This window comes from Manihot esculenta, chromosome 2 (assembly GCF_001659605.2).
Source record: "Manihot esculenta cultivar AM560-2 chromosome 2, M.esculenta_v8, whole genome shotgun sequence".
Taxonomy (NCBI): Eukaryota; Viridiplantae; Streptophyta; class Magnoliopsida; order Malpighiales; family Euphorbiaceae; genus Manihot; species Manihot esculenta.
Genome location: NC_035162.2, coordinates 11,626,299 through 11,652,598, shown reverse-complemented (window position 1 = coordinate 11,652,598; position 26,300 = coordinate 11,626,299). Strand labels below are relative to the sequence as shown.

The window sequence follows — 26,300 nt, the reverse complement described above, 5'->3', positions numbered from 1 at the left end:
AATTATTAAATGGCAAACAAGACTTTATATTAGTTCCAAATTTAATTCAATTTTAAATCTCAATAATTATATATATAAAAAAGGGATTGTGGAAGTGATCAATTGGGCAGTCGTTGTCGTTGGTTGGTTTCCATCATTCAATTGTGTCACCCCCTTATTTTCCTTTGTTATTTACTGTTCTTTACTTTCCTCATATTTTTTGGTGGGTTTTCTCTAGGCGGTAAGTATATGGGGCATTAACCTTATACGAGACTGCCTATCTTTGATTAGTGAAAGGTCTACTTAATATGGAAAGTATTGCTTGCAGAGAATCTCTTAAGCTTGCAGTCAATCACGGATTCTCCAAAGTTTGGGTGGGAGTCAAAGGGCCACAATTGTCCTATTTTATTTCCCGGAATTGTGCATGATTTCCAAGAACTAGACTAGGGTTTTGGAGAACGTTGGTTTTTTGGCGGTGCGTAGATTGAACAATCAAGCTGCTCACACTTGGGCTGCAAAGTTCAATCAATGATTTTTTTTTTTAAGATGTAATATGTCTCAGGAGATGAAATTTGCGTACCATTCCTTGCCACCTTGATGGTTAGGAGCTCTCTCTGTTTCATGACTATGAAAAGGAAAAAGAAAGATATATTATTCGCCTATTTGATTCTAAATTTGAATTTTCAAAGTTTATTAATAAATTACTAAATTAGTGCTTAGGGGAGTCTTTATCCTTTTTAACTTCATACACAATCCAGTTTAAATTAAATTCGAGATTAAGCAAGTTAATTTAATTCTATTACCAGAAGTTTCAAAATTAAGAAAAAAAAATATTCTCATTAACAAGGAGATAAATTCAAAATCAGCAAAAGATAATATAAATCTAGAAGATTTTAAGATAGATTTTAGGATAAAAGATAGACTTCAAGATAATGTAGGAGTTTAAAATTTGATCTCAAACTTAAAACCGTTAACAAAATCTCCTCTATTTTTTCACAAATTAATATCCTCCCATATCTTTTTTTCAATAAATTACTCGTTCAAAGCTAAAACATAAGAAAAATGTCAGTGTCTTTAGAAGCTTTAGCAATGGCTGGTGAAAATTATTTAGACTATGGCATGGATTCTCTAATGTGGGAGAGGAATGACGAGTACGAAACGCCCCCACATTTATTGGCTGAGAACTACGAGGACATTTGCTCCAAGTGCTTCTCTGCTTACCGATCTAAACAAACAGAATGTTCAAGAAATCATAAGAGAAAGAGCAGCTTGAAATCCATGGGAATGTCAATGGTGGAATCAATAAAAAGGCTTCTTATGGTGGTTAAATTGGTTATATCAATGAAGTAGATGAGCACAGATCGGTAGAACTAATATTGACTTGTCGTGGGTGTTTCTAGTCTCGTTTTCTATCGTTTTTGTTCTTACTTTTATCACTGACTATGCAAGTAGATTTGTTTTTGCTAATAATTTGTTGATGTAATTGATAATTGCAATTTGTCTCCTATTGGAATTAGCATTCACTGCGAGTAATAGAGAGATCTAGATCTATTATATTTCATTTTTTAATTTTTTTTTTTTTTTTTTTTTGTTCTTCTCATCATCAATATATCAAATTTGCAAACAAAACATGAAAGGTGATGTATGAGAAAACATTTGGGTTGTAAATCCATTCTCTCAAATTGGAACAAAACAAAATCTTATGAGTCATAGCTTGAGAATCCTATTGAACCCAGAAAAGCCACAAAAATATTTAAGCTGATAATGCGTTAAGGTACACGTGTCCATTGAGAGTGTTTGATAGAGTATCCCACCAGGTGGTGGACTCGTGGTCCAGATAAAGGAATCATGGTCCCAGCTGCGTGGCTCTGTAGCTTCTACCATTCTTCGCGATTTCAGTTATCCTCCATACAATCTAAACATGATTCATCTTCTTTGTTGGTTATCTGTTCCCCAAATTTTAGCTTTACCAAAAAAACATAATTCATTTTCATTTTGTGCTCCATGTTTATTCCCCCACTTCTCCTTCTGGGGAAGCAATTTTCTCTAGTAAATTACATTACATGTGCTTCTTTTTAAGACCCAGCTAGATGCAAGCTGCAGTTGTAAGAAAGGCAGTTCCCATAATTCAGTAGTATTATTAATTGGGACACGTGAACTGAATGGTGCACGACTTTGTTTTGGTTTTGGGATTGGGATCAAGAATTATAAGGGCGATTTCCCCAATGGTCTCATCTCTGCAACTCTTCTCCTACCTTCCTCCTTTTTTTATTCTGTTTTGAAGTCCAGAATCTAATCAAATCAGAAAATTTTGTATTTTTAATCCTATTTTTATACCAAACCCATCACATCAATGCTCAACTAATTGATCATTCCCAGTTAGTTCATTAACGCAGACCTGTCCAGCTGTTTCCATTTTTAAAAATTCTGCTCTACTTCTTTCTGGAAAAATGACAAGGTGTTTTAGCTTCTCAGAGGCTATGAACTGGTACCATAGATCCACTTTCGTCAAACTGGGGCTTCGATCCACCATCACGGACCTCAATGACGGCACCGTTATGCACTGTTGGGTCCCCGACGCTCCAGCTGCCACCAAACCCAATCTCCTTCTCATTCATGGCTTAGGCTCCAACGCATTGTGGCAGTGGGGTGATGTCATCGCCCATTTCACTCCTTGCTTCAATGTCTACGTTCCTGATTTAGTTTTCTTCGGCGAGTCCTTCACCAGTCGGCCTGAGCGGACTGAGTCGTTCCAAGCACAGTGCGTGATGCGAGTCATGGAAGCCCACTCGGTGGAGAAATTTAGTTTGATTGGTCTTAGCTACGGTGGGTTCGTTGGCTATAGTATAGCGGCGCAGTACAGGGACGCTGTGGAGAGGGTGGTGGTGTGCTGTTCCGGGATTTGTATGGAAGAGAAGGATATAAGGGAAGGGCTTTTTCCTCTTTCGGATTTGGAAGAGGCTGCGAGTATTTTGGTGCCGCTGAAGCCAGATAAGCTGAGAAAGTTGGTGGATTACACGTTTTTTAGGCCGCCTCCTGTGCGATTGATCCCTGATTGCGCCCTCATTGATTTCATTGATGTAAGTGCTCTGAATTACTAAATTATCTCATAATACGTCATCTATTTATTTGAAAAAAAGTAAATTAATCACAGAACATGGAAATTATGTTCTTGTATTCGGTTGTTCAATGCGTTAATCATTCAATTAATTGATGAGATTAGTATGATTACATTACCCAGCATATACTTGAAACTAAATTATGGACTATTCATGGACAGTCAATGTGCAGAGATTATGTGGAAGAGAAGAAAGAACTGATTCGAGCCATTCCTAAAGACAGGAAGCTTTCGGACATTCCCAAGATCACCCAGGTCGTACCTATTTTGTTAAATTTTTCCATTGATTCTAGGGGCAAAGTTAGTTCAGATGAATTAATCAACTGCTTTCATTTGTCTTGCAGCCAGTGTTAATAATCTGGGGAGAAAATGATCGAATTTTTCCATTGGAATTGGGTCACAGATTAAAAAGGTCAGTACCTGTTCCACCACATAAACAAATGTGTATTGTTTCTGCTCTGCAGAATTTATTGTGAATTGGATGGTAATAACTTGTAACATTAGGCACCTTGGGAACAATGCATGTCTGGCAGTCATCAAGAATGCATCGCACGCCTGTAATGTAGAGAAGCCAAAGGAGTTCGTCAAGGTTCTAAAATCATTCCTTATGGATAGGCAACTTCCTCCAGCGACAACCCGACTTCAAATTTTCGGAACATGTGATTTAACACAAGAAAGAGATGATAAGGGGAGAGGCCCGTAAAAGCGAATGGGTTCAGAACACGAAAAACAACCACGCTATTTTTTTTTTTGCGCTTCCACTACATTATATGCATCCTCGTTCAAAGAGGCATTTTCCAGTGACTTAGTGAACGGATGAAAAGCTTGTCATGTTCTTGCCCGAATAATATTTGAATTTTTTTTCCACACGATGCACAATTAAAGATTGAAGTCTCGTATCTTCAATTAATCTTCAACATCGCACCGACTCCGAGCAAAACATGACATTCACGCACGTGCAGTCTCTCTATGACTATGACATTATTAGTTCAGCACTGTTCATCTGGTTATTGATCCAATATAATAACAAATAACAGAACTGAGGCCCCACTACGGGCTTGCAGTACAGATTCCTGCCTTTGTCGCAACTCAGAAGGTAGGCAAAATACAACCCCCCCCCCCCCTCCCAAGCTCTCTTTCATATGATTATGTGGTGGCATACATTAGAATTCATAGGAAACGATCAACGCCAAAATCTCCAAACTCATCTTGTGAGACCAAAACTTTCTTTAGTGAGAAAAAGGGGGAGGGGGAGCTAAACTGGCATCCCCTTTCATTTTTTTTTTTTTTTTGAGGAATAATGTGGCATGGTTGCGTAGGCATACCAGTGGTTAAGGCAATGGATTTAAAAGAGTGTACAACACAAACATGCAAGTAGCGAAGTTCAGTTGTGTTCTAAAGCAAAGAAGACATCAATAGTCTCGGAGAATCTGCTCGAAGCGAATAGATACAAGACCAATGGTCCACCAATCCCTGTATTACCTACTAAAATGGCCACTCTGCCACCTTTTCCTCTCCGATGAACCCAGTCTGAAAGTATCGATCGCTTCCCAACTAATTCTGCAAGTTCAATGCCACTAAGTGGTCAATAGAAGAAGAAAATAATAAATGTAATCAATAGCAATACCACCAAGGAAAAACTCTCAACATGCTAAAGTGAAGGCAGCCAAACAATAACTTTAATGGAGACAACAATCTATCCCATCCTCACTCTAAAGCACTTTTAGGTCAACAACTTGTTTCCCATCGTATAAACCCTATTAATTTTTGTTGTTCAAAATTCAAATCCTATATATACACTCGGTAATAAAATTTGGCCACAAGGTAAGTAGCGCATTGTATTTAGAAAATGCTTCGAAGCCAATGTATTTCACCTATACATTCCAACATATTCTTGACTTTCACTCGACTTAGTCTCCCTAATAGAACTACTTCACATGATATAGCATATTCACACACTTCCTCGCACATAGAACATTCATAAAGTTCTAGTTTGGCTTACCTCAGCTTGAGGTTCATCACCTTTAGATTGCTCACCTGCCAAATTAAGTTGCATTCAGACCAAAAAACGAAGGTAAAAAGAATGAGTTAGCTTCTGAAGAAAACTGAAAACTTAGCTTAGCAAATATTAGGCATGCTCGTTAGGACTTGACCCCCAAAAAAATCCTTATAATTATAAATATGAACAGAAAAATTCACAAAGATAACTTTCAAATCATTAGTTCAGCGGAAGGCTCATTGCCCCAAAGAGATAAAGAGATTGTTTTTACCTCCCTCCTCTGGCAGATCTGAGGTCCACAAAGTGAGATTATCCCTCAGAAGCTGCATGATAAGTGTGCTGTCCTTGTAAGATTCTTCATTGAGGCTATCAAGTTCTGCTATTGCTTCATCAAATGCTTGTTTGGCCAGGTGGCAGGCCCTGAACAATACCAATGGAAGTTCAAAATACACTATAAATATCATAGCAGTTAGAGCAACACAATATATAGAGAGTTCAACATGTTAACAGGCCTAAACATGCAACAAAAAGTTTTGAGCACAATTTGAAGAAGAGATTGCAAAAAAGAGAGAGGTGCTTATTAACCTTTCAGGGGAGTTCAAAATCTCATAGTAGAAAACAGAAAAGTTCAGAGCCAGGCCAAGTCTGATTGGATGAGTAGGGGGTAAGTCTGAGGTTGCAGTAGAAGTAGCAGCCTATAAATAGATGCAGTAATCTTAGGAAATGATCAGTTAGATACTCTAAAATGACAGAACGATATAGAAGACAAAGTCAAACAGGAGAATGGCAAACACCTCATAAGCCTTAAGGGACTGATCTGCAGCTTCTTTGCGATCTTCACTGGCTTTAAACTCAGCTAAATAGCGATAGTAATCTCCTTTCCTAACCCCAAGAAAGAAAACAAAAGGAATTCACAAATGCATCATGAGTGATTAGATTAATATTTAAATCCAAAATAAGAGATGCAAACTCCACATCCAGATTCTAAGCCAATAAATATACACTGGAAGAAGCAAAATGCATCTACAACCAAATGGACAGTAACAAACTCATAGTAATGCAGTTTTTAGACCTTAATCCCCTTCATGTCCATGATTGTTTCATCCAATAATAAAGATGTTATAAAAACTCCCGATGCTTCCCAATGCTTATTATACATAAATGAATTTGGGTCCACTGATCCATAGCAAAGACCAAGCTATCTAACTTAAAGCTACATTTTTATGACCTTCTATACTCTATCCTTCTAAAATTTCTAAGCCCAGAGTCATTTTCCCCCATCTTAAAATGACTTGAATGTCAAACCACAAGAAATGAAAATCTCACATCTTATAGTAAAAAACTGTTGATTCGCCTGTGGTGGAGGAGGGTAGAAGGTGTTGATCAATCACTGTTAATATGTCATTGCAGATCTTTGCGAGCTCATCTTCAACCCTCTGCCGGTACTCCTTTATTCTTTTCACATTTTGCTCATTTCCCTTTGCCTCCTCCTTTTGTTCAATGGAGGACAATATCCGCCAAGATGCCCTTCTTGCTCCAATGACATTTTTGTAACCTACAGACAGTAGATTCCTCTCCTCCACTGTCAATTCTATATCCAACTTTGCAACTTTCTTCATTGCTTCAACCATCTCTACAAGTGAAGAAATAAAACAACAACATCAAGCAAAATGGCTATACAAAAGGTCTTCATATTCCTTTAGATTACATAAGCAAATAAATAGGGAAGTGCATAGAAAATCCAAAGTAATGATTCGACTAACACCAGATTGCCATTGAAAATTTGAAACTCCCATACAATATGAACCAACCAATGAAAAAATGGTACAAAGATGAAACATACACAAGTGTTCTTTTCATTTGATGTTTTATGGTATTGCCTCATTTCAACTGGTGAGTAGACCACAGCCATTAGAAATGCATTACATTAAGTGTATTTGTTATTTTTAACTCCACTCGACTAGAACTCAATCCCAACTTCCCAATCTAATGTGATTCGACTATATATATAGTTTAATTGCAGGTCACTAATGCAAACCTCCTTAAGCTGGGTGAATGCTTTCTACCCTAAGAGACACTTTCCCTTGGTGTTCAATTCAATGGCAATGACAGATACGAGATCAAAAGCTAACATGCGACCATCCTCTGCTGCAGGTATAACTTAACCAGGGCTCAAATCAGACTTCACCAAGCAATGATGAATTTAGGACCTCCATACATAAACTTGCTATTGAAACAATATATTCAAGATATTCTTAAGTTAACATGTCATGGTTCACACAACCAAACTGATAGTGAGAGGCAATGCTATCATGTGCCTCAACTGTCATGTTAATCTTGGAGCAGCAGTGAAGTATCTTTCATTCCAGTAATCTCTTGTTTGGAATCAAGAATTTTATAAACAATCAATTCAATTGATATCCTTTTTGCTAATTCTCTTGTTTGAAATAAAAAATTTCAATTCTTTTCAACTTTAAAAAAAACTTCCATTTTAAAATAAATTGAAATTATGCATTGTTTGTGTAATAATTTATTTGAATTATTTTCTTGTACAATAAATTGTTCAAATAAATCTACATATATTGTAGTTTAAGTTTAGGGCTATATTTATAGAAAAGTCTAAGACTGCTTAATTGTTATTCACCACTTTACCCCATATTATTTTAGGTCTCCCTATCATCTTCTTGTCTCCTATGATTTCAATATGCTCAAATCTTCAAGCTTTTTTAGGCATAATCAATTCCTTCACTAAAAGAACCAGAGAGTAAAAACATAACAGAAAAATGTTCTCCACAACGGAAAAATATTCTCCACAGTCAACATGGGAAACCATCTCTTAGTTCATCTAGAGGAGGGGAATTTTAACGATAGACGTTTCTTCTCCTTGCTGCTTAGACTTTCACTATACGACAATGTCAAGCGAAAAAAATTCAAATTTTATATGAATTCCAGCACTCCCTTTGGCCACTGGTCTTATTCAGTTGTCATTGCAGAAATGATAAACAGACACTCGGAGACCGTAATAAGCAAATAAGCATTCAAAAACCATGTGTACCAGTAAAGTAGAGTGTAAATAAACCCAGCTATTTATGAGCTATTCATGATTTGGCTAGATAAAAGCTCGACTAGAAAAAGAGCCAAGCTCAAGCTCAATTGATTGTTTAATAAACGAGCTGAATTGCGAGCTCAACTCATTTTCAAGTTCATGAATAAACTCAAGAGCCAGCTCATTGACCAGGCTCACTAACAAGCTCATGAGTTGCCTTGTGAACAAGCTCATTTATAAGGCTCACAAATAGATTCAATGATAGACTCATTTATAAACTCATTAAATATGTTCATGAGTTATAGCATTTGTAGTTCACCTAAATATTTTAATTTTTTTATATTTATAAATGCATATTTATATTTACCTTAATATTACTTTTTTCTAAAGATAATTTACTATTTAAAATTATAGTGTAATTATTAAAAAATATTTGAACAAATATAATAATTTATAATTTATTTTAAATTTGTAATAAAAAAAAGTTAATGCTATCACAATATATAGGAATTAATTTAATATATTAGATATAAATATGTTTTTAATGTAAATAATAAATACTAGATAATAAATATTAAGTAATATTTCTTAAAAAAAAAGTAACATTACAAATATTCTTTGATAGTAAAAAGTTATAAATACTATAATAATGATGATACAAATGTTATTAAGGCAAAAGGCGGACACTAGGGCAATAGGGGATGATACCAATGTTATTAAGGCAAAAGGCGACACTAAGACGACAGGATCTTCTATCGCTCTAGGCGAGAGGCAAAAAGTAGGGCTGAGCATCTGTCGGTTCGGTTCACTACTGAACCAAACCATCCAAAACCAAATCGAACTAAACTAGTGAAGGAACCAAATTGAATTGAACAGCAAGTTTTCAGTTCGATTCAAGTCAAAAATCAGTTTGATATCAAGTTCATATTCATCTAAAAATACAAATTTTTTAACTGCTTCTTTTATTCTTTGAGTAATTTCATCGAACAGAACTAATGCATCGACTATTCAATCACATTTCTATATGTCAATCAAAAGTTGCACACAAATCAATTTAAAATTCAATGAAAAATATAAATATACCCATGCTTCCATTGAGGAAATTCATCAAACAAGATTCAAACATCAATTAATCATTCACACTTGTCCATATCATCGATCAAAGTTGTATACAAATAATATTCAAAACCAAAAAACAAGAGCTTATTCATAAGCAACACTTATTTTCAGAAATCTAATCCACTCCATCTCCTAAGAATGAGCTGAGAGAGAGAAAAAAAAAAGCATGCCATCAACTTCATCTCCTATGGCATCACACCTTCGACGGCTTTGTTTGTAAAGGAAAGGTCAAGGCTTCATCAAACCATCGACGACTGCAGACTATCAGCTTCATCTTAGAAGGAAGTAATCAGTTGTGGTCCTGGTTGAAGAGAGAAGAGCAAGGTTTCTCGAAAAGAAGGAAAGGAGAAAATGAAGAGGCAAGGATAACAAATGAGCAGAAGAAAATTAAAAAAAAAAAAGAGAATTAATACTTAGTCCGTATAGTATGGAGAGATTCACTAGTTGGTCCCTCAATTTTAAAATATATATTAAAACGTTCCTGATGTTTTAAAAAGACTACTAATTAGTCACTTTGTTAATTTTACCTGTTAAACATTGCAAAAAAGTCTGAAATCTCTCTGATATTGAGGGACTGATTAGTAAATTTTTAAAAATCTGAAGAACCAACTAATAAATTTTTCAAAATTATAAGGACTAAATAGTAAAATACTTATCGAAAAAATTAATGGAGAAACTAACTAGCATACTTTTTAAAACGTTATTCAAAATCAAGGAAATAACCGGTGAATTTCTCCGTACCTTAAGAACTCAGTAGTAATTTAAAAAAAAGAGAGAGAAAAAAAAGGCCATAGAGGAGAAATGGAGAAGAAGGCGGTAAAAGAGGAAGGAGAAGAATAGGGGCTGTAGGGTTTTGGTAAAGAAAAAGAATGAATATATAAGAGGAAAAGAATGGTTGAGATTCATTGAGAACAGACAGTTGATATTATTTGTTACAAAAAAGGCAAGGGGAAAAAAAAGGAGAAAAAGGCAGTGCTAAGAACAGAAATCGTGACCTACACAAAAAAGTGGCAGCCTTACATGCAGCTTCTCAAACCACCAGGCTACACATCAACACTTGTAATATAGTTATAAAATATTATTATATCAATCGGTTCGGTTTCTCCGAATTTTTCTTAACGAAAACCGAACTGAACCAAATAAACCAAAGACTTTTTATCTTAAAATCAAATCGCACCAATTTATTATAGAAGACGAACTGAATTATCAATTTCAATTGGTTTGGTCCTCCTCCTCCTCAGGCATCCAAAATAAATAAACAAAAATTATAATTTTAAAACTCAAATTAAAAACAATAGAATGACACTCATTTATAATAAATAAGAAAGTAACCTATATTTTCTAAAAGTATTCAATTATAAGCAATAAAACAAAATAAATACATAACCTAAAATTGCAGAAGAAAAACAAAAGAAAAAAATTGTTGTGTGTAGCATACTTGGATAGAGAATAGAAGATATTGGATTATGGAAGATGCCAAAAGCATTTACTATGTCTCCTCCTCCTCCTCCTCTGATAAACTTTTCCCATCCTTCTTCTTCTTCTCTTCTTTCATTTGCTGCTCCACTTTGCACTCGTTAAAAAATAAATTAGTCTATATAAATGAGGCAGCGCCTGGCGCCTCCCTTCACTGAGGCGAGCGCCTCAGTGAAGGTGCCTCACCTTGCCTGGCACCTTAACAACACTGGATGATACAAGTGATATTATCTTAAATTCACTCTTAAGTTATAATATTTATTCCTCGTCCTCCTCTAATAAACTTTTCCCATCCTTCTTCTTCTTCTTCTCTTCTTTCATTTGCTGCTCCACTTTGCACTCATTAAAAAATAAATTAGTCTATATAAAAGAGGCAGCGCCTGGCGCCTCCCTTCACTGAGGCGCTTGCCTCAGTGAAGGTGCCTCATAACAACACTGGATGATACAAGTGATATTATCTTAAATTCACTCTTAATTTATAATATTTATTTCTATTATTTTTCTCTCTCTTAATTTTTAAACTCTTACAATATTAAATAATACTAAATTTTACAATCATAGATATTGAGGCGCTTGCCTCAGTGAAGGTGCCTCACCTTGCCTAGCACCTTGACAACACTGGATGATACAAGTGATATTATCTTAAATTCACTCTTAATTTATAATATTTATTTCTATTATTTTTCTCTCTCTTAATTTTTAAACTCTTACAAGATTAAATAATACTAAATTTTACAATCATAGATATTGTTACGTTTAATATCTCTCTCTCTAAATGAATAAATATACTATTAGTTTATACATTTCTCTCCCAATGTATGTCTCTTTAAGTAGACACTCTCTTTATACCTTCTAAAAGGTATATCTTGCAAGTCTTTTTTAATCAGCCATTGTTAGGAATTAAGAGACAATATATTAATAACTCTTAGTACTAGCAGCAAAACTATATAGTTTTAGTTAAAACTATATAATTTAAATATACTCTCTCTCTCCCTCAATTAGATAGAATATTTACATATAGATTTAAATATCATTTTATATACTTTAATTGATTTTGCATAAAACTTCATAAATATTTGATCAAATGATTATTGATCTCACTATTATATGATGTTAAACTTATTCTAGATACATTTTTATATAATTAATTAAATGTTTTATAATTAGTATTAGGGTCAATTAAATATTAATATTTGAAGTTATAAATAATAAGAAATAATAATGAAACTTTAAAATATTTAAATATTTAATCTACTATAATGTAATAATTTTAGCTAAGAAAATTAAAAGAAAAAAATTTTCAATAATTTTTATATGACTAGGAATAGAACCCAGGGTAAGAAAGAAATGCATTGCTTGTTGCACCACTGCGCGAGGAGTCCAAATTTGAAACTAAATTCACATAGCAATAAATATAGTGTGCGAGCGCCAGTGCTGACTATTACCTCCTGAATCTCATATCGAAAATTTATGAGAGAAGTGGAGTATAGCTTCTCTATAAAAGCACAACCACTTTTCAGAGTTTTATATTGTTCAAACCAAATTTTTGGTTTCAAGAGACTTTAATGAAACTTTAAATAAAAAAGTAAATTTTATTTTAAGTCTCTTAGTGTTTCAGTACTATAAAATTTATTTGAAATTTAAAAAGTTAAGCTCAAATGAAGCTTTGTTGTAATTTTAACAAGCTTGAATTTGAGTTGGATTTATTTATTTAACTGAGCTTGAACTCGAGCTTTTTGAGCGTGTAAATGAGCTAAGCTCGATTTAGCTCATCAAGGTGATAAATGATCTCCTTGTGAATCGAGCTCGAACGGAGCTCAAGTTTAATAATTTTTTCACAGGTTGGGCTCGAGCTCAAGCCCAAGCTCTCAAACTAACTTTTCTGCTAATAGAGACTGAACTTTTCAAAACATTTTTATTAAACCTCTACATCAAAGACTTGCGGATACAAGACAAAACCAAATCAAGCATAAAAGCAAACGACAAATTAAGAAGCAAATTACATATTAACTTATAGTTGTAACTGGTAGCCTAAGTTAAATTTAATACTGCCTGATAGTTAACCCAGAAAAGAGTAAAGAAAAAGAAGACTGGTAATGCTAATCTGATAGGGGCCTGATGGTTAACCCAGAATAAAATAAAATAAAATAAACCAAACCCATTGTTTGGCAATACTAACCCACAAATTCGAGAACTATACTCACAAATTTTCTATTTCGAGCGTGCAATTTAACAAAAAAAAAAATAAGCACAGGCCAAGTGCACATCTAACCCTATTGTAACTAGTCATATCTTTGGATCCTTAATCGTACAAGAGAATTGGAGAGAAATTAAAGAGAGGAAGATGAAGAGGAGAAAAAAGAAAATAATTTTTATTTACTTTATTTTGTTTGGATAAATGAGTAGTTTAGAGGAGAAACCAAAATTTCTCATTTAAAAGAAGGGCATTTTACCTATTTCTCTCCATTCCTCATTAATTTAGAGAGAGATATTTTGGTACCTTTGTAACAAATTGGGAAAAATATAATTTTCTCTCTTTTCCTCTCCTTCCTCTTCATTTCCCCCCTCAATTCATGTCCAAACTAGAGAAATTTTAAAAAATTCATTTATTTTCCTTTCTCATCTCTCCATTTTCCTCAAACCAAACAAAGCATAATGGAACAGCGAAAAGAATAGATAATGAGAGATCCAAAAAGGGTCTCAGCTACAGACTATCAAAGAACCGGAAATAAGGCATACCATCGTATCTCTCGGCTTGCTCTGCAAGTCTCGCCAAGTAAATCTGCAGCTCTCTCTCACTCTCCATCCTCTCTCTCTATCTCTTTCTCTCTCGCTCCCTCACTCTGTCTGGGCGTGCGTATGTCTGCGTGCGCGAGATATTCACTTTGAGCGGTTTCTGGTGGCTGGGCATCAGTAATGAGGACTTTGCGAATGCACCGTTGGATTATGATACGGCGTAGGATCGACGATCATGAATGTGTTGTGGACACTAGGGGTCTGATGGGAAAATGTGATCCGCTTGTGTTAAGATTGGGAGAAATCTGACCGTTGGATGGGGATATAGGTGGGATGGATGATTTGATGTTGACTATAAAGACGACAGACCGGCGGTTAAATTGACGAAGAGTAGTAGCTCATATGGTAGTTTGTAGAGCCCTTTTTGCTGTATGTTTGGTTGCTTTGCTTTTCTGCGAAATTTCCTACTCCCTCCACCTGTTTATTCTTTCACATAATTAAAAATATATATAATTAATATAATTATATTCGTAATTTTTATATTATATTTTAATATGTTCTCAACTTATATTATTCAATTATTAAATTATTTTTTAATAAGTAATTTATATTATTATTAATAAGTCAATACATGTATTTCTATAAATTTATTAAAACGTACTTAACTTTAATTTTTTTATCATTTTTTTTCATTAAAAATAGATAAAATATGAGGTAAAAAATTTTTAAAATTTAATTTTATTCTTAAATAAAATATTTTATTAGTCATTGAATATTGCTATTATTAACAAGTCAATTTCTATATTTTAAATAATATATTAAAACGTCCTTATCTTTTTTCATATCTATTAAAACGTTCTTATTGTTTCTTTTCGTCAACGAAATAGTCCCTCTTTCTCCTCCTCCTCCACCTCCTTAAAAAAGAAGAAGAAGATGATGATGATGATGAAGGAGAAGAAGAAGAAAAAGAAGAAAAAAGAAGAAGAAAAAGAAGAAGAAGATGATGATGAAGAAAAAAAAAAGAAGAAGAAGAAGAAAAATCTCCTCCTCTTCCTCCTTAAAGAAGAAGAATAAAAAAAAATTGAAGAATAATCAAAGAAGAAGAAGAATCGAAGAATCGAAGAAGAAGAATCGAAGAAGAAAAGGAAGAGGAAAAGAAGGGGGTAATTTAGTTTTTTACTATATTTTTAAAAGCAGAAATAGATGGAAGTAATATTTTATTGATGGAAAAAAAAGATAAGGATGTTTTAATAGATTTTTGAAAATGCAGGGACTGATTTGATAATAATGATAATACCCAACGATTAAATTGTAAATCTCCCTTTTTTAATTAATAAATTTTGTTTTTAATGCACATTAAATAAGATATATTAAAAATTTAATAAATAAGTCATGTTGCTCTGAATTTATCTATGAGTATAAGTTGCCAAATCATTTACAAAATAAGATAGTAAGAGTGATTGATTGTGAACAATATCTGCGATACTTAAATCAATAATATATCTCAAATAGATACTTTGAAAAGTGATTTAACTCAATAAATATTTAGAGTGTACTTTTATAGATTCTGAATTAGTGGTGTCCTACTGGGATTAGAATTTTTTTTTCTATTGAAATCCATCTTAGTATGAGTTTTTAGAAGTCTCCTTCTTACCTTGAGGACATTTCAACAGTGTAAGATTTGAAAATCTTAATTGAATAGTTCTAATATGATCGGAGCGGTTCACCATAAGGTCAAAGGATAGTGTTTAAAGGGTTTTGGTCTAAGGAGACCGATTTTCAAATCTCCTAAGTGGGGATTCAGTGTCTAAGGCTGAATCTCTCCTTGTGGGATTCAATCTTCAAAATCGAATTTTCCAAGTAATGGTTTAGTCTTGCAAACCGAATCTATCATATGTTGATTTGTTCTATAAATATCAAATGGCCCAATGCAAATTGGTCTTTAAGGCCTAATGTGAGTTTTGTTTAATCTTTGAATACTAAATTTTAAAGAGTATTGTATCATTAGTCCTTCCCTTTTATTGTGAATCTTTAGGCTTGCTTTGAAAAAGTTTAATATGGTTCGATTAGATTTTGCATAAAAAATTCATTTCATTTGACTCATTAAATGTTGTGGATGAGGTATCATTTATCGTGTGTGCATATACATATAAGGTGACTGGGTTTGCGACTTTTATTGTCGGATCCCTCTTTTTCTAAATGATGATGATCATTGCCTTTTGCGAACAAAAGCACAATGAATTTGGCATATATTGTTGCATCTTCTCAGTAATTCGGCATTTATTTCGAATCTCCTCTCCCTTTTTTCAGAAAGAAATGAATACTTGCCTTTAGTCAATAATGGCAATAGAAATTCGGCATTTATTCCTAAATCTTCACAGGAATTCGACAATTATTGTCAAATTCCTTTTTCTCAAATGAATGCTTGCCTTTTTTAATAAAGAAAACATGATTTCGGTATTTATTGTCAAATCTTTCTTTTTCTTTTTTTTTTGAACTCTCAGAACCTTTATTTTAAAGTTTTAGTTGTTTATGTCGAGATCCTTTGACCTACAAAGGCTTGGGGGTTTTGGATTGCTTATTCTAAAGCCGTATTTTGAATTTCAAAATTAAATTTTGACATCACAGGTGATGATTAATGGGTCTTGAACCGTCAAGGCCTGCTACAGCCTAAATTAAAAGGGGGCCTGGGATAATTCGATACAGGCCCACAGCGCATTGTATGAGATGAAGCTCAAACCTCTGAGGTCTGAGCCCACATACCAGATAAAGTTCAAAGGAGATCAACGAAGACAAGCCCGACTGATTACCAATAACCGCATTGGGACAAAGCCCGCAATAATAAGGATCGTGTCTAAATGGGGTTAAGAAGAATTAAATACCTACTTGACGAAAATCAGTACCTCATACTCATAACAGACTACCCGCATGAAGGTGGCAGGTAGGTAAGGACATAGGACAGAGAGGGCATGCTAGAAAAGGACAAAAAAAGGGATTGAAATAAAAAAGGGGAAGGAAATACAAAGACTAAGCTCACCAAAACGCACCTGATCCTAAACCCATTTTTGGATCTCAATCATCAATTGGCGTTGTCTGTGGGAATGAAGGGATCTTAATATCATTAGAGTTATCATTCAACCACTGAAATCCACATGGCTAACTTGGCGAAAACCACAAAGGGCTCACTCAAAATGACCTAAGCTCCACGCAAGAAAGCCCATTGTTCTCATTCTTTAATCCGCCAACTCCAGTAAACCCATCACCTACATTACTAAATCACTCTCCAAACTCAACCGTAGCCATGCCCCACAGCCTGCTGTCAAATCAGGAACTCCAAAATATGGCCTTACAACTTCATAACACCGTCAAGTGCCTAAGTCAAATTTTACAGCAAAGAGGTCTTAGTGCTCCTCTGAATAGGCTAAGTATGATGGAGGGTGTAACAGCCCGGAAACCAATACCCCTCTGTAACGGCTCCAAACTGCTCGGCGCTAGGATCCAGATCGGCTTAAGGCCGCCTAGACCCGTAGCAAGCCTGCTACTGAACTCTGGATACCTGCTCAATCCCATACATGAGCCAACTAAACACTAGCTTTGAAAACCTTTTCTGTAAAACTACCAGGCTTAACCTTAAAATCACAGCCGTCAAGGCCTACACCAGTGATCTACTACTAAACTGAAAACATAGACCCCATCCTCGTAGGGTCAGCATATTACAGGCTAGCCTTGATGTCTGTTTTGGGTCAAGGGATTTACCCTTTCTTCCCTCTCAGATGGGTCAAGGGATTTTATACCCTTTCTTCCCTGATCACTGGCGTTTTAGAAACACATCATATGTTAAGCCTAGCTTGACACATTTCTCATCAAGAAATGGAAAACAGGACACATGCATACACTAGGGATTCAGCACACACTGGGCAAAGCACAACTCTAGACATTAGCTCATTATACTCTATCTCTTTACCACAAGCTCTTTCCATGCATAACCTGTATACACATCATGTTCATACATCATGTCCACAACTATACTATACAACAATACATAACATAACATAACATCCTTTAATCTTTACATATCTTGCATCAACAGATACACTAAGTTTCTTTCATACATATACATGCAACTCTATCACAACCTAGCTATGCTATTACAGCCAAACACGGCAACCCATGCTTCAATTTTGCTCTCCCATAGCTCACTCTGCTAAACTCTGGCCCTGCAAAACTGGGGTTAAGGGAATGGGGTGAGCTACAAGAGCCCAGTGAGTAGAAACCATAAAACAGTTCATTCATTACATGCTTTCATGGAATGTGTCACAGCACAAACATCTCACATCTCGGATTAGACATGATCCCAGAACTCCCTCTGTCGGTGCCCGGTCCCTATGGACTCCCAGGTCACTACATGTACTAGAGCCCGGCCCCTAACTACGGAGCTCCTAAAGGTCTTATCTAGCCATAACAGGTAGCGAGCTACTGAGATCGCCTTGGTCCATCCCATCAACAATAATAATGCAATGCAACATATTCGTGATCTCTAATGCAATACAACCTAGTATCACATGCCATCCATGATGCGTGTCTCATGCTCATACTGTAACTATCTTAACCATTAGCTTTAACACATGCATCGTGAGTTCTACTCACCTGAAGCCAAGCTGTGACTAACTATGGGCCAACTCTCACACTGGAGCTAAACACCTTGCCTCAGGTCCAATCCTACACAGGTGGACTCACATGAGGTGCCAAACAACTCTAACATAACTCTAAAACATCTCCTACACAGCTCCCCAAAACCCCCTAAAAGACCCTAGAACAATCACACAAAGCATGCAAAAGAAGGCTGGGCAGGACACATTTGGCGGCAGGTTCGGCGGCCGAATGTCCTCTCCAGAGATGAAACTCGCCTACTTTCGGCGGCCGAAGCTCCTCTTTCGGCGGCCGAAGCTCCTCTTTCGGCGGCCAAAGCCTTCGGGGGCAAGGTTCGGGGGCCAAAACACACTCCAGAGACGAAAGTCTCAACCTTCGGCGGCATCTTCGGCGGCCGAACCTCCCCTCCAGAGACGAAAGTCCAATCCTTCGGGGGCAGGTTGAGGCAGCCGAAACCACCTCCTCACCACGTTCGGCGGCCGAACCCTCCTTCGGCGGCCGAAACTGGGTTCTCCAGTTAGGCAGAACCTAGCTCACCTCATGCTCAACTTCCCCCAAACCTCACTCAACATGCATCCCAACACACATAGCAAGCATATACTCAAATAGATGCACAAAGGGGTCCAAAACTACCTAAAAACCCCAACAAACAACACCCATAACACATAAACATACTCATGCATAAAAACCCTCAAAAACATCCTTTTACCCCTAACCATGCAACTCTACCCTTTCCCTCCATAAAACTTGCTTAAAACACTAGAAAACATAAGGATCAACACTTACCTCTTCTAGAACAAAGGCTGGTGTGATCCTAGCTTCAAAACAAGCTTCAAGAACTTCAAACTCCACAACTTCCTCTTTTTACTCAAAACCTTCAACACCAAGTGAAAACTCATGAAAACCTTACAAGATTTGAGGAAAACACCATGAAAACATCCAAGGAGAGCATAACCTCACCTTTGACTACCAAGAGAGCTTCCAACACCCTCCATGGCCGGTCAAAGGGGCTTAAATAGGTGGCCAACCGCCTTTCCTTCGGCTGCCGAAACTGCATGCAAAACCATGCAACATTCGGCGGCCTAACGTGAAGTTTCGGAAGCCGAACCTATAGCACTTTCGGCGGCCGAACATTACCTTCGGCGGCCGAACCTGCATTTTGCCTCCTTAGTCTTTTCTCTTCAAAACTCATTTCCTTTCTTTTCAAAACCATAAAACACGTAAAAACATGTTAGAAAACCTTGTAGAAAACTTCAGTTTACCCTTGCAATACCCCTCCAAAACGAATCCGACATCCGAGATTCCACTGAACGGTAGGAATTTCGATGCCTGACCGAGCCGGGTATTACAGAGGGGCTCAACAATAGCGAGCCTCAGCCTACTCTAAGCTGTTAAGATCCCCAATAGAGTAGCAAAAAGACAGGAGAGAAGAGCGAAGAGACGAGACAAAAAAATCAACCAATGGCATGATCTCAGAGCAGGGTGGTAAAAGACCTCATAGAAAATGATGTGGAAGAAAGTTTTTCATCCGAGCCCGAGGAAGGGTCAGAAAGTGAGGAATTAGGAGGAAGTCACCGCCGCCAGGAGAAGAGGCCCAGAAATGATGATGCAGAGGTTGATCAAAAGTTAGAAAGACTAAAGGAGCAGTTGTTGATGGAGCTTGGAGCCAAAGATAATATCGGTCTGATGTTGTTGACCTTATCGCCATTTGTCAAGAGGATCCAGCTTAAGACTATACCGAAGAAATTCATGATGCCGACATTGGCCACGTATAAGAAACCCACAGGAGCACGTGTTGAACTATAAGGCCTTTATGAAATTGCAAAGTCACTCTGATGCTCTAATGTGCAAAGTCTTTCCTACAACCTTGACAGGACCAACTCAAGCATGGTTCAATAGTCTAGAACTAAAAAGCGTCACGAACTTTGTTGATCTAACCAATGTATTCATCAATAGGTTTATTGCTGGAGTCCCAGTAGGAAGGAAGACAAGTTACCTGAAAACAGTCAAACAAATGAGGAATGAGTCCTTGAGAGAGTATGTAGCCAGATTCAACTTGGAGGCTTTGCAGATACCTGAGTTAGACAAAGCAAGAGCAGTAGAGGCCTTACAGAAGGGCACAACCTCTCCAAAATTATTCGAGTCCTTGTAGAAGAGCTGATGAAGAGGGCCAAAAAATATATAAAGCAAGACAATGCCTTGACCACCAGCCGATTTGCATAAGAAGATAAGGAGAGGGGCAAAGGCATTGATGACAAGAGGAAAGCTATTCTGGAGAGAAGAATGGATAGGGGCCTAGAGGCATTGAACAAGCATAGATGGGAGAAGAAAGACCAACGGCTATATCAAACCCACGTGCCAATGGAGGTTACATTGTTGAATGTATCACGAGCGAGGTGCTCATGGTTATCCAGGATAAAGACTAAATACAATGGCCTAAGCCTCTGAAAGTCGATCCAAAAAGAAGGGACCCAAACAAGTATTGTCAATTTCACAAGACTCATGGGCACAACAAAAACAATTGCTACCAATTGATATATGAGATTAAGAGGTTGATCAAGAGAGGTCATCTTCAAAACTTCATGAAAAAAATGGAAGGACAGAGGCCACAACTGAGAGAGACCGAATGTAACGACCCGGAAACCGGACCGCTACCGGCACTAGGATCTAGATCGGCTTAAGGCCGCTGGGACCCGTAGCAAGCCTATCCTGAACTCTGTGTACCTGATAAATCCCATACATGATCAAACATAAACATAAAAAACTGAAAATCTTTTCTTCTAGTTACCAAGCTTAACCTGCATGCACTATGTCTGTAAACATAGAACCCACTCTCATAGGGTCAGCATATCACAAGTTAGCCTTAGTTCAACACATTTCTCATCAAGAAACGTAAAACAGGATCCATGTACAAAGGGATTATCCATATACCAGGGCAAAGCACCACTCTATCCATACACACATTAACGTACAATCTATGACATAACTATACATCATTTTACATTACATCACTTTGAATTACATCATGTCCATCCTGATCTCTAAGCATGACTACCCTGCCTCTGCTATCTCAGGCAGTACTATGAGCAGCTAGCCAATCCACCCCTAGAATGACATCAAACTGTCACTCTAGAACCACTCGGTCAGCTGGAAGGCACCTACTCACAACAAACACTGACCTCTACTGGCAGACTGACTCTACCACTGATGGATCAAACTTGGGTCCGCTGACCCAAAGAGGACACTCTAATCCCAGAAGCTATCAAATCCATACTCTCTACGGCTCGCAAAGCACTAAGGAAAGAGAAACATCAGGGTTCATAAAAGCAGGCACATCAAAACATAAGGGAGTGAAAATTACCTGTCACTGCCATGTTCGATGTGTCAGCCTCCTGCTGTATCAAGGTGAAGATTCGTGCTGAAGCTGATGGATCTTCAGTTGGGGAACCTGCGGAAGAAGGAGCTATCCCTCTCCTTCTGCCCTGCGCCATGGCTAGAGCTCCTGGCTGAGCCACTCTGTTTGAAGCTGTCTGCTGGGACTGTGTCATCAAGGTCGCGGTGGGACACTCACGTGCCATATGTCCCTCCTGTCCGCACCTAAAACATGCCGTTGTCCCAACCAGACAGACTCCCTTGTGCGGCCTACCGCACCTCGGACATCTAGAGTCGTCCAAACTAGAGCTCGAACCATCACCTATTCCCAGACCAGACTTTATCTGATTCCAGAACTTGCTCTTCTTTGATCTTCTGAGGCCTCTGCCTCCCTTACCGAAGAAAGAGCAAGGAGACAGATTGAAGCACCCATAAACGATGGCTCTGGTGGCATGATCAATATGATAGTGGGAGCAACTCGAGGCCAGATGAGTCGAAGAGGAAAAAAAAAGCTAAAGGAATGGAAATTAGAACAACATGGAAGTCATGCAGATCGCAGAGCACACTCCTTTCTCCTCGGGGAATGCACAGGGAATACAAATGCCTCTATGATAATGCCCTAGTTATTGACACAGTGATCCATAATTTCAGAGTTCAAAAGGTGTTGGTGGATAATGGCTGTAAGGTGAATTTGCTCCTGTACCGAGTATTCCAGCAGATGAAAACACTAGAAGAGCAATTAGTGAAAGACCAAGCCCCAGTTAAGGGAATAGGAGGCACCCCTATGGCGATAGAGGGGAAGTCAACCCGAACTCGTGTTGCTTGAGAAAAAAAACCAAATTGCGCTCCTTGTTGGGTGTCTACAAAACCTAGGGGCGATTGATCATAAAAGACTATTATCTTATTGCTCAGGGGCACCCTAATCCTAAAGATTTCAGTGTCTATTTGGCTGCAGGGAAGATGTTGAAGTAAAGAGGATGGAGAGACAGAAGAAGCTAGATCGTCCATTACTAGCATTTCAATAGGAGCCATAAGAAGAGCACTAACGTAACTTTAAATGAAGAATCGAGATAGCAGAAGGAGGGAGATCGAATTAGCAGAGATGATGCAAGAACAAGAGTAACGAGAGAAAAGTGAAATTCAAAATTAGGAAAGAAGAGAGAAATGACACTTATCAAAACCTCTTCCTCGAGCCGAGTAAAAGTAATGGAGGCTTCGAAATTTACTCCCACACTAATCATGAAATAATTAATAAGGGAGTAAAGGGGCACTTGATGATTAATGGGCATCTGACCGCCAAGGCCTATTAAGACCAAATTAAAAAGGAGCCTGGGACAATCCGATATAGGCCCGCAATGTGTTGTATGAGATGAAGCTCAAACCTCTGAGGTCTGACCACACAGACCGAATAAAGTTCAAAGGAGATCAATGTAGATGAGCTCGACCGATTACCAATAATCGCATGAGGACAAAATCCACAATAATAGGGATCGTGTTCAAATAGGGTCAAGAGAAATTAAATAGCCACTTGATGAGAATTACTATCTCGTACTCATGATAGGCTGCCCGCATGAGGTGGCAAATAGGTAAGGATATAGGACAAAAAGGGTTCGCCACAAAAGGACAAAAAAAGGGATTGAAATAAAAATGGGGAAGGAAATAGACTAAGCTCACCAAAACACACCTGATCCTAGATCCACTTTTTTTTTTCTCAATCATCAATAGGATTCAAAGGGATTTTTTAGATAATGGAGCAAAAATTTGTAATATGTTTCAAGTTTTAGTCCCTGAAACCAGTTTGGGCATAGCTCTTTTTAAGCTTTTAAATTGTTGCTTTGATATTTTCTTGGTTGTTAATTTCTTTGGACTTTCTCTCCTTATCAATGTATTGCACTTGAATTTTTCCTCTTAACGAACTTTGGATTTTAGCAACAAGTTGCCATTTGAATTTTTTTTCCTTGGGATTTTGGCGAGGAATTGTCTTAGCTTTCCTTAAATGATCTTATTGTATTATAGAATTCTAGCAACAAAATGCCTTTAATTATTTTCTTGATGATCTTGTCATCTTATGGGATTCTTAGTAATAAATCGCCTAATGGTTCCTTTTAATAAACTTATCGCCTTGTGGATTCTTGGTGATGAATAGCCTAGTAGTTCCATTTAACAAACTTATTACCTTGTGAGGATTCTTGGCGATGAATTACCTTAGTAATTCCCTTTGGTGAACTTATCGCCTTATAATATTCTTAATGATGGATCTCTTTGCTACTTCAATCAATGCTTGAAGGATTATACTCAAGGTTTTAAATAAACATCAACAATTAAGATTTTATATATACAATACTGATAAAATATCCTTAAGTAGGAAATGTTCCAAGTACTATGCTTTGTTTATCCTATCCCCTTATCTTTCTCAATAGAGGTTTCTCCTCTTTTTTTTTAGGCTAAACTTTCTCCTTCTTCCTTTCAGATTATAAGGATCGACTCTCATTATCTAACCTGATATTTTGTGTCTTTTCTATCAATTTAAAATAATCTCCTGTTGAATTTTTAATTAAGAATTCTATGAATTTGGTATTCCAGCATTTCTTCTTTATTGCTTCCCAAGCAGACTCAATATTCAGGTTATCAACATGAATGGCTTCGGTATTGAATTGTCAATGTAATTGCATAGAGACTCATGTTCATCCTGTCTGACTTTCTGCAAATCTGAAGACAACTTCTTTGGAAGAATACATGTGTTGAATCATTGTTTAAAATTTTGAGCGAACTGCTTGAAATCATGGATTGAATGAGGAGAGAGGTATTGGCACCACTTTTGACCCAAGCTTGTTAAAGTGGAAGGAAAAACGTATAACAAGATCAGGTCATTGACATCTTAAAATAACATTGTTATATTCGAAAAGGTGACTTCTAGGATCAGATTTTTTGTCACACTTGTTCAGGTTTGAGAGATTGAATTTAGACGAGAATGGTTCAGCTAATATTTCAACTAAAAGGAGAGAAGCATCACCAATGCCAAAATATCATCTTGGTACTCCTTTTATATCCTTCTGATTGCATTTAAAAGTTTGGGATTTAATTGGGCATGTCCTTCAGTAGTGAAGGGATGCCCGAGAGTTAACCATATACTTTCTGCTAAGTTTTTAGTGTGCTTTTCGCTTGCAACCTCCTTATTTTCCTTTAAATTCTGGCTTCCTAGAGGATTTCTTGAATGTTGGTGCTTTATGAGTTTAACTTGCATCAATTTCAATTTTTCTAAGAGTTGCTCTTTAATCAAGGAATCTTCAAGATGCATGTTCTTCCAAATTTCCTCCTTGAGTGGTGAACTTTTGAGTGATGGTTGTTTGGTTATCATTGGCTTGGTTCAAGTTGTTGGCAACCACGTTAATAGGATCAGATGCCATGAGAGAAGAAAAACATATCAACAATCATGAATTTATTTTCTCGTGAGATATCTTGAGAAAGTTTCCATATATCGCATCAATAATCCTACTCTAAATTTCTACTCAAGTATAGATCTCGAATATGAATCTGCAAAATAATCAGATAATTAATTGTAAGTAATATCTCCGATACTTAAGTCAATAATGAATCTCTAATAGATACTTTGAAAAGTGATTCAACTTAATAGCATATGTAGGGTGCACTTTTATATATCTAAATTGTTTGTATTTTATTAGGGTTATGATTCATTTCTTTATTGAAATCCATCTTAGTCTTGGCTCATAAAGCTATTAAAAGTTGCCTTTTTACTTTGAGGATATTTTAATCGTGTAAAAATTGAATATCTTAGTTGATTAGTTTTGACATGATTGCGGTGGTTTGCTTAAAGATCAAAAGACTATATTTAAGGGATTTTAATTTAAAATACCGATTCTCAAATCTCTGAAGTGGGGATTTGGTGTCCAAGGTCGAATCTCCCTACGGGAATTCAATTTTCAAGGTTGAATTTTTCAAGTGTGATTCGGACTTAAAGACCGAATCTTTCATATATTAATTCAGTCTATAACCGAATATTCTAATGGGGATTTATTTTTAGGCCGAATGTGAATTTTGGTTCAGCATTTGAATATCAAATTTTAAAGAGTATTATATCAATAAACTATCTAATTAAAAGGAAAATTGGCTTATAATTTAAAATAGATAAAAAAGAAACTAAAGCCTATACTTATATAATAGATAGAATATGTAGTAATTGTGATATAGTAAAACTAATTAATTAGTTTTTTTATTTTTAAACACATATTAATTTGTTTCTATTAGGTCAACTGATTTGCATCTTAATCTAATTCTTTTAATTTTGGTTTAATTAGTTTAACCTTTATATTTTGGTACAATTTTAATCTATCTTTAAATTTTTAAATTTAATAATTTAGCTGACATGTCATATATTATTATTATTATTATTATTTAATTAATCAATTGATTAAAAAAGGCCTAATGTTTGTATCATTTTATATTTTAATATAAATATTTAAATTTTAGATAAATTGACTCAACTTTTATATTTGGGTGTAATTTTAATTAATTTTTAAAATCAAAATTAAAAATAAGCAATTTAATTATTAAATATGCACTTCACACATCTTTAATAGTGAGAAATTTTATTTTACAATAATAATTATGAATATTTTATAGCAGACATGTTATTTAATTTAAAATAGCCGTATATATAAAATAATTAAAAATAATACATTTATTATAAAATTTTTATAATTATTAATGCAAAATAAAATCTATTTTACTATAAATTATATATTTAATTGCTAGATTACTATTGTTTTTTAAATTAAATATATCGT

At 36.1% G+C, this 26,300-nt stretch overlaps 1 protein-coding gene and 1 pseudogene across 1 annotated transcript; one reads left to right on the top strand and one right to left on the bottom strand.

The window, feature by feature from the left end:
- The first annotated feature begins 1,875 nt into the window (after positions 1-1,875).
- Positions 1,876-3,966, top strand: LOC110609153 (annotated as a pseudogene).
- A 335-nt stretch (positions 3,967-4,301) lies between these two features.
- On the bottom strand, positions 4,302-13,665 carry LOC110609154 (14-3-3 protein 7). The gene is made up of 7 exons (XM_021748522.2): positions 13,477-13,665; positions 6,423-6,729; positions 5,891-5,978; positions 5,682-5,791; positions 5,368-5,516; positions 5,100-5,134; positions 4,302-4,657 (listed from the first exon to the last, which is right to left on the bottom strand). Exons 1-7 carry the CDS (start codon positions 13,541-13,543, stop codon positions 4,652-4,654), a joined length of 762 nt encoding a protein of 253 aa, XP_021604214.1. The 5' UTR covers positions 13,544-13,665; the 3' UTR covers positions 4,302-4,651.
- Between the last annotated feature and the right edge of the window lie 12,635 nt (positions 13,666-26,300).